The 9,280-nt window shown below is 48.9% G+C and overlaps 1 protein-coding gene across 1 annotated transcript; it reads right to left on the bottom strand.

Moving 5' to 3' along the window:
• Window positions 1–471: 471 nt before the first annotated feature.
• LOC125367131 (glutathione-specific gamma-glutamylcyclotransferase 2-like) lies at window positions 472–1,329 on the bottom strand. The gene has a single exon (XM_048367758.1). It carries the CDS (start codon window positions 1,327–1,329, stop codon window positions 799–801), a length of 531 nt encoding a protein of 176 aa, XP_048223715.1. The 3' UTR covers window positions 472–798.
• Between the last annotated feature and the right edge of the window lie 7,951 nt (window positions 1,330–9,280).

Genomic DNA, 9,280 nt, shown 5'->3' on the forward strand with positions numbered 1-9,280 from the left:
TGGGGGCTGGGGATATGGCCTAGTGGCAAGAGTGCCTGCCTCATATACATGCGGCCCTGGGTTCAATTCCCCAGCACCACATATACAGAAAAGGGCCAGAAGTGGCGCTGTGGCTCAAGTGGTAGAGTGCTAGCCTTGAGCAAAAAGAAGCCAGGGACAGCGCTCAGGCCCTGAGTCCAAGGCCCAGGAATGGCCAAAAAAAAAAAAAATAGTATTGTGAGATGAAACAATAGGATTCTTTTGACTGATAAAAACAAGAACTGAGGGGCTGGGGATATGGCCTAGTGGCAAGAGAGCTTGCCTTGTATACATGAGGCCCTGGGTTCAATTCCCCAGCACCACATATACAGAAAATGGCCAGAAGTGGCGCTGTGGCTCAAGTGGCCGAGTGCTAGCCTTGAGCAAAAGGAAGCCAGGGACAGTGCTCAGGCCCTGAGTTCAAGGCCCAGGACTGGCCAAAAAAAAAAAACAAGAACTGAATTGAGATTATTTCTAAAGAACTCAATTCTAATGAGCAAGTGCTCAATATCATATAGTTAGGAAATCATTATGCTATTAAGACGAATTTCTCCTTTCTGTATTCTTCAGTCTTCTGAATGTATGTTTCTGGACACCTGCAGTTAAACTATAAATTTGTTGATATCCTGACCACACTATTAAAAATAGTAGTATCTTCATGTAGTAAATACATTTCCAAAACACATTGCTATAATGCACTTAAGTTACTCTCTGAAGACTAAAAGCTCTGCTAATTTGGAAAAGTCGATGACTAGGTCTTGGTAAGTAACTGAGGTTCTATTATTCTTCTAAACGTTCCTTTACTAATTTTTCCAAAGAGAAAAGATGTTCATCTGCATCTTCTGGCACAAGGTTTCTAATGGAATTTGCAAGTTCAAAAAGATATTCTGTATTTCTTCCACTTGGGCCGGCTGCATTAAACATCTGTTCAGCAATGTCTTCCAGAGGTGCAGGACCAAGATAATTAGGATTATCACAGGTCCCAATATCTAGCAACACACTGAATGGTTTTGGTGTGGGATCTTTTGGATGAAAGATCACTGTTATGGTTCTGTAGCCTCCTTTCTCTCTGAAGTCAAGGTATGTTTTTACTCCTTCTTTTCCTACTGGCAGTTTATAAGCAACACCCCGTACACAACCCCCAGGATCTTCAACAAAAGTCACCACTCTTCCAGGCTTGCCCAGGATCCTGCCATGGTCAGTGCTGCCTTGCCAGAAAAGCCTGCTGTAGTCTGTGGTATACCCAACCAGCTTGTCCTGGTAGGGGAAGTCCACCTTCCAGATCAGGGGCCCGTAACCAAACACCCACATCTTCTTCGTGAGTGCTCACAGGTATAAATAGATATTTGCCTGTGGGAGGAAATTTATCAGGTGGAGAAAATGGAGTTGGGATCCATTTTCTTATTAGACAGTACAATTTCTCATGGTGCCTAATGATATGTATCCATCCTGGAACAATTTATGTTCTTCTGTTTTCAGAAAAGAGGAAAACAATTATGATAAGCCCATAATATGTCCCTGCTCATCAGCAAGAATAAAAATGGGGGACATAAAATTCAGCCATAATATTCAATGCATATCCTATAAAATTAAATTTTAGAGGTGGGTTAGGAAGGGTAGAGGAGTATGTTCAAAGCAGTGGCATTGATCAAGAATGCATTGTATGTATAAGCTTGTTTGCTGAGTGGTATCTCTGTACAACTACTTAAGGATAGTACAAATATAATTAAAAGTAAGGTTGACACTTTTGACAGGTTTACTTTCTCCTTGTAACCTTGTGGGCTCTGTGTGTGTGTGTGTGTGTGTGTGTGTGTGTGTGTGTGTGTGTGTGTGTGTATGTCGGTCATAGGGCTTGAACTCTGAGCCTGGGTGCTGTCCCTGAGCTCTTCAGCTCACTGCTAGTGCGCTACCACTTGAGCCACAGTGCCAGTTCCAGTTTTCTGTTGGTTAATGGGAGATAAGAGTCTCACAGACTTTCCTGGCTCAAGCTGGCTTTGAACTGTGATCCTCAGATCTCAGCCTCCTGAGAAACTTTACGGGCATGAGCCACCAGCAGGGCCTAGCCTTGTTTTAAGGGGAAATATCAGGTAGTTCTTCATTCTGTCTTTGTCCTTTACAACAGGAAATAGGTTTCCTCATTAGTCTCAGTTCCATAGGGAAATTGCAACCGCCAGTCACCAGCTTGAGAGAGTTGAGCAAGTCTGGATTGTGCATGACTCCCTGAACAGTCTTTTAAAGGATGAATTGACAGTAACCCTCTTAGCACTAGTACCACACATGGCACGTGTTGGTGTTCTGTTGGTTTGAATTTGTCTTTTCACAGAGGATTAAGCACCAAGCCTTTTCCTGGAGGTTGAGGAGAACAGCTCTTCCTATGTGACTTTAAGAAAAGACAAATCACTAAGTGTAAGTAGAATCTAGGGTCCATGGTTCCTCTGATTGTCTCCAGAAACATCTCAGGTTCCTAAGATGGTCTCCACGACGGTTGCAGAGACTGCTCATTGGCTGGCTGTCTTCCCTCCTCATAGACTTCTTAGATAGTTCTTCCAATGTCTAGGAAAACGAGATTTCCTACGGAAAACAGGGCAGCCTTCTCTAAACCTTTTTACCTGCTTGAAATGAAGGAGCCTCTCTAGAGGGTACAGAAGCCATCTTGACCCAACAGGCAGAAGGCCAATGTGCACATGACTGTAGAGCAGAAAAACAACAACAACAGAAAGAGAGGAAATTGTGGAAGGCTCTGTTGAACTAATCCTGGCTAGTCTAACCATTGACGTTTATGTATAAGAGAAAGTGCGGGTCATTTTAAGCCACCTTTTGTGGGGTCGGTATTCTCTTTCTTGCAGCTCAACACATGCCTATTGAACACCAAGGCCCCGTATAGAATAACCAGGTGTTTACTTGCCCGTTCTTTCTCAGCACTCTGCTCTGGAGTCCGCCAGAGGCCAGGTGGTCCCGGGGTAAACACTAGAAGCCGGGCAAAGCCCTGCCCAGTGGGACCGTTCTGACCTTTGTCCTGGGCATGTCCAGGCCACCTGGAGCCCCATCCCAGGTCTTGTTTTCTTTTTCCTTTCTGTTTGTTTGTTGTTTCCTTATTCCTATCTTTCACCCCATTCCCCGCTGTTACGACCTACTGGCCTGGCTGCAGCTACTTCCTCCTCTTTCTGGGTCTCAGTTTAAATGTCACTGTCCCAGAAAGTCACTCACCTCCCCGGCCAAGTGAGGAGGCTTTCGTTGATATTTTCACAAAGATCTTCTCTCAAAACGCTCAACACAGGTATTAGCAAATAATTATGTGGGTCATTAAAAGGGTGGCTTTTATGATTCCTCTTTGATTGCAAGAAAGTGGTGCCACTCATTTTTGTTCATTGTTTTTGCACTAGTACCTTGAAGACTGCGTGGCTTGTAATAGGAACTCATTAAGTCCTTGTTGAATGACTACATCTGAGAAGCAAAGGACTGATTACAGTCCGTTTCACATTTCTTAAACAACAGAGGACTGCTTGTCGAGTTGAGAGCAAGGCTACCATGATTCATTAAGACTGCATGATTTGTCTACGCTGTCATGTGTCTAATGAGCTAGCTGACCTCTAGAGGGAATGAAGTCACCTATTTCCAGAAGGGTGTTTTGGGCCAATGAAACAAGACCTTCATTGGGTAGGGGAAGGGTGACAATAGAGACAGCCACTCCTAGAACACGTTCATTCCCATGCGCTACCATGGTTTCCAGAGCTGAGGACAGTGTGTCTGCTTCGCCAACTGAAAAAGGAGTGCTCTAGAGCTGCTCAAAACCAAGAACCATCCCAGCGCTATTTGTCTCATTCTTTGGGGAAAACGAGCTGTGATGAGACATTAAGAAACATTATTTCCCAAAGGTGGTTTAACCATTTATAAGTCTCCAACAATAAACGATGACTAGTTGGGAATAGGCGTTCTATTTCAATTGCTTTTCCAGCTGTTGCATGCGTTCTGGGGCATTCTTTCATCCAGCTGCAAATCCACGTCTTATGCACAGTAGTGGGGCCACAGCTGGTGGCGAGCTGTTTCAGAGCTGGGGCGTGGACACAGTGACCGAGTCGTGCTGGGTGAGTGGAAGGCTCCCTGTACGGACATGAGGAGAATCAGTCTTGCTCCCCATTCTCTGGTGGTTGATTGATGACATCTGGTTTAAGCAAAAAGGCCAGTTGTTGGGGTGTCTCTGGGTTGAGGGCTAGTGTGACCAAGTGTGTTGGCAGGTGCTCTGATTCCTGAGTCACACGCTATGCAGTCAGCATACTTGGTATGCACCTGTGCTCTCGTCTGGGTGTCTGTCACCACTGTTGGGCCCAGCGACAGAGGAGGCGGCCCTGGCCACAGCCACGCATGTGGCTAACATCAGGTTTTCCGCTCCGGTGCGTGTGTGTGTGCCAAGGGGAAATCGCACCATGGAGATCAGATTATATGTTTACCCCTTCTGCTAGTGATGATATGTTTTGGGTTTGTTTTATGTGCCTATATCAGACCTTGAACTCATCACTAATGCTCTATCACTTAAGCCACACCTCCGGTCTAGCATTCTGCTGCTTAGTTGGATCCAAGAGTCTCTCGGGCTGGCTTTGAATCACTATTCTCAGATCTCAGCCTCTTGAGATGCTTGAACCACCGCAGCCGACACCATGATTTCTTTGTTATCAGGGTATAAAAATATAATTTAACATTATGATGTCAATAAATTTGGTCTTTTATGTCTTACTTTCACAAATCATCCCCTATCATGTAGTTCTGACTCTGGGCTTGAGCCTCGGCCCTGCTGTTGAGGATTCCAGGCTGTGATGTGGGACAGAACTGGGCCGTGAGAAGACCCAGGAGTTCCAAACCGTTGGGACAGAGACAGCTGACTGGGGAGCGCAAGCTTGGAGCAGCAGACGGATTCTCCTGGAAGCACCCAAGCCCTGGGTCAGGAGCCCCAATGCCCACAGCAATAGGGACTGGACAAGCTGGGCCAGAACGGGCCCAGATCTGAGCACGCATGTCCCTTCTCAGGGGAGCCCCTGCCAGACAGCGAGGCAGACAGCCCTGAAAACGATCCTGCTGCTGCCCAGGGGGAGAATGGACGACAGAAGGGCGGTCAGGACCCGACAGGTGGACTGGCCAGCGGGAAGGGGCCACAGACGTACAGCAGGTGGCACGGCAGATGGTGGAGACAGAGACCCAAGCAGCAGGTGGGCAGGGCACCTGCCAGGGCCAGGGCCGGGGACGGGGCGCGGGGCAGAGCTCTTTGACCCTGTCTGGCTGCACGTGCGATCTGGAGCATGTGGAGGCCAGAGGTGCCAAAGGGCAGTCTGTTATTGATCTGTCAAGGTATTGATCTGTTTTGAAAGAAAATGGCTTGGGAAGACTGACACTACGTTCGCTTTAAAAGGAACGGCTCTGATTTCTTTTTCTGGATGTGATTGTCGAAGCGAAAGTGGGAGGTCAAGGAGACCCAACCAGTGAGCAGAGTCCTGAGCAGAGTCGTGTCCTCAGAGCTGAGGGGAGTGAGGTACTCAGTTCTTAACGCGGTAATGGCTCAGAGACAGACCTATAGGAAGGTGGACGGGTCTCCGGGTGGAGCCAGGGCCCGGGAGGCAATCCTAGCTCTGCTGACCTGCAGCTGGGGCTGGCCAGCCTCTAGCTCCAGGCTGGGACGCATGCCTGGTGCGTCTGGGGGCGGAGCCACTGCCGGGGTAGGAGGGAGCTGTCTCCAGCAAGCAGGCAGAGGACTAGGCTCGGGCTTTCAAGCTAGCAGCCCTGAAGTGTGTTGAAGCTTCACCCTGGGAAGCTGCTCTAACGCACAGTCACCACGTCGATGCAATGCTAGTCAGGTCCTTCTGCTTCCCCGTGTATGTTCTTCGTCTATTCTTGTTCTCGCTTTCTTTTCTACTACTGGGGCTTCAACTCAGGCACTGTCCCCGAGTTTTGGCTCAAGGCTAGTGCTCTACCATTTGTGTTACAGCTCTACTCTGGCATTTGGGTTGTTCATTGGAAATGAGAATTTCACCGACTTTCCTGCCTCCGCTGGCTTTGAACCTTGGTCCTCAGACCTCAGCCTCTTGAGTATCTAGGCAGGAGTTACTAGCACCTGGCTCTCTGTCCATCTTCATACCAACCTTGGAATGGAAGAAGGGCCAGTCGCATTGGACACCCTGGACCTGAGGCCCGGAGAGGATGAACAGAGGACGCCGGGACAACTCAGGTCAGTGTGTGAGCGGAGCAGAGCTCTGCCCCCTGCTTTGTGCAGAGCCATTTACCGGAGTGTGGTGACCCCAGCTGCTCTGGCTGCTTCATCTGACACGAGGCTGTAACCTGGGGAGGAGGAGCAATGAATGGGAGGAGGGAGGACAGCAGAGTTGGTCCTGGAGCCAGGGAGGAGGAAGGAACTGAAGGGCAGGCTGTATTTGAGAGAAGCACTGTGAAGAGGGAGGTGAGTGTTGGCCGGAAGTCTGTGTTCCCAGTGTTACACCTGCAATGCAGCCTGCGTAGCCTGACGGAGTCCAGCGAGGTTCACAGCTGTCCCGTTTGACAGGTGGAGGCCGAGAGGGCCGGAATCCGCGGGGCTGGGAACCCGCCACGAGGCTTCTCTCTGGAAGGGATTGGAAGGATTCCAGATGGGAGCCAATGGAAGGGAGTTTGCAGAGGGAGAACTGGACCTACGTAAGTCACAGAGGCTGCCCCTGCGAGCATGCAGAGACGGCGCGGGGACCTGGCAGACACCGTTTTCTAAGCGCGGAGCACCCAGGGCCCTGGCTGGGAGGACGAGGCCATGAGCGGCGATGAGTGCCATCGTCCTCCTCATGATCGGCAGCTTGCGTGCGCCTTCGCCCTCCCTCTTAGTCAGGGAGGCAAGCTTCCCCGTAAAAGTAGCATCTTCACCATGTCTGCTCTCGCCTACCGGAGTCCTCCTCATGCTCTCTGCCCCCTGATCCTGTTGTTCTGTATTTGCCTGGATTTCCCATGGTGATGAACTGTTAAATAGGACGAGGAATGCCGGGTGCCAGAGACTTCCTCTTATAATCCCAGCTGCTCAGGAGGCCACGATCTGAAGATCACGACCGAAAGGCAGACCAGGCAGGAAAACCCATGAGACTCTCGTCTCCAGTTAACCACCAAGAAGCTGCTGAAAGTGGAATGATGGGTCCAAGGGGTAGAGCACCAGCCTTGAAGGCGAAACCTAAGGGATACCACCCAGGCCTGGAGTTCACGGCCCAGTACCAACATGGAAGGAAAGAAGGTGGAGAATGTATACCTTATTCCTTATTTTCTCACTTTCTTATTTTATATAGGCAGGAGTTGATGTTCAAGGAATAGTTGGGGTTTTTTTTCAATTTTGTTTATTACCTTTAAGTAGTTGTTCAAAGGGATTTCAAGTCAACATATCACTTTATGAGTACAGGCATGTTGATCCAGGGAACAGTTCTTGAACTACCTGCAGTTCCATAACTTCTCTGCAATTATACAGTCAGTTTGGGGGATTGTGGAAAGAACAAGAACAACAGAGAGGGGGCTGGGAGTGTGGCTTAGCTGTACAGTGCTTGCCTAGCACGCATGAAGCCCTGGGTTCGATTCCTGAGCACCCCATACACAGAAAAGGCCGGAAGTGGTGCAGGGACAGTGCCCAGACCCTGAGTTCAAGCCCTCAGGACTGGCCAAAAAAAGAAAGAAAGAAGGAAAGAAAGAGAGAGAGAGAAAGAAAGGAAGGAAGGAAGGAAGGAAGGAAGGAAGGAAGGAAGGAAGGAAGGAAGGAAGGAAGGAAGGAAGGAAGGAAGGACAGAGGAAAAGAAGCTCACCCTCTGTGGATTCACATACCAAGACACCTGTGGAATCTGGAACTTCGTTGTCTGCACTAAAACTTGGGTCTCAGTGAGTCCCTCCCATCCCTGAGCCCCACCGAGGGAAGGAAAACGAGACCAGAGAAACCAAGACCCTCGTCCTCTAGTGCATCTCCAGCTTGCTTTTGCTGTGTCCCACGGGGCCATCCGTCTTTGCAGAGCTGTCTCTCTGCTCACGGCCTGGCTCCTGGAACCTGGAGCAGGGAGTGACTTTAAAGGAGGGCAGCTTAGCCCCAGCTCTGATCATAGTAACACCTTTCCCATCAGGCTCCTGTTGAAGCGCCCTTGCCCTGAGTCACTCTTTTCCCTTTCTGCCCTCCAGGGCTTTGAAGCCTCAACAATTCCCCTTTGTTTTCAAGGCTTTATGAAGCATGGTGATGGAATGTTCAAAAGAGAGTTCTTGAGAAAGGAGCCAGCAAACACGGAGTCCATATTCAAAAGAAGACTTAAAAACCTCCTCTGAGGGCATACGGCGAGTGCAGTAGAGTAGACCCTCAGAGGATCTCTGGTATTGCTCCATGCAAGTCGAGAGGATCTGTTCAGAGAGGCGGGCCTGGCTGCTTGTCTGATTGACAGGCCGGCCACCTGCTCCTGGCACAAGGCAGAAGGACACAACGTGGTGATATTCGCATTTGCTTCCCCATCATCTCTCTCAGTCCATACAGGAAAAAGAAAACAAAAGCAGGGTGCTGGTGGTCACGCCTGTATTCCTAGCTATTCAGGAGGCTGAGATGTGGAGGCTCACACATGGAGGCCAGCCTAGCAGAAGATTCCATCCATCTCACTATTCAAAATAACCAGCAAAATGCCAGCCCCACAGTGGGGTGACGGGGTCTCCAGGAACTATAGGAACCCTAGAGCAGTCACTTGGTCACCAGTAATCCCAGGGGCTCCCCAATGTCTGTGGTCCTGGGATTTCCTAGATCAAACTTCATCTCCAGAGGAGCTAGAAATTTGAGAGTGAAAATCAGAAGACAAATGAAGAACAATGGAACAGATCCTGCTGATTTCTGAACGCTTACCTTGGCTCCCTCCGTTTTGTTTCTAATGTAAATGAACTCATAAAGCTTGCACAGTCAAATCATTCCACAATTAAAGTGTTACTATCTTGCACTTTTGCACGTCAAATATCTTGTAACAAGCGAAAGCAAGTCTGTTGAAGATACTTTTTTAATTTTTTGCCTTCCTGGTGCTTAAGCTCTGAGCCTGGGCTCTGTCCATGAGCTTTTAGGCTCAAAGCTAGCATTCTACCACTAATGCCATAGCTCCAGTTCCAGTTTGGGGCTGTTAATTGGAGATAGGAGTTTTATAGACGTTCCTGCCCAAGATGGCGTTGAACTGTGATTCTTTGATTTCAGCTTCCTGAGTAGCTAGGATTACGGGTGTGAGCAGCGAGTGCTTGGCTGTTGAAGATT

This window comes from Perognathus longimembris, chromosome 18 (assembly GCF_023159225.1).
Source record: "Perognathus longimembris pacificus isolate PPM17 chromosome 18, ASM2315922v1, whole genome shotgun sequence".
Lineage (NCBI taxonomy): Eukaryota > Metazoa > Chordata > Mammalia > Rodentia > Heteromyidae > Perognathus > Perognathus longimembris.

Coding starts and splice junctions, on each gene's coding strand:
- LOC125367131 (XM_048367758.1), bottom strand. CDS start 1,329: ATGTGGGTGTTTGGTTACGGGCCCCTGATCTGGAAGGTGGACTTCCCC.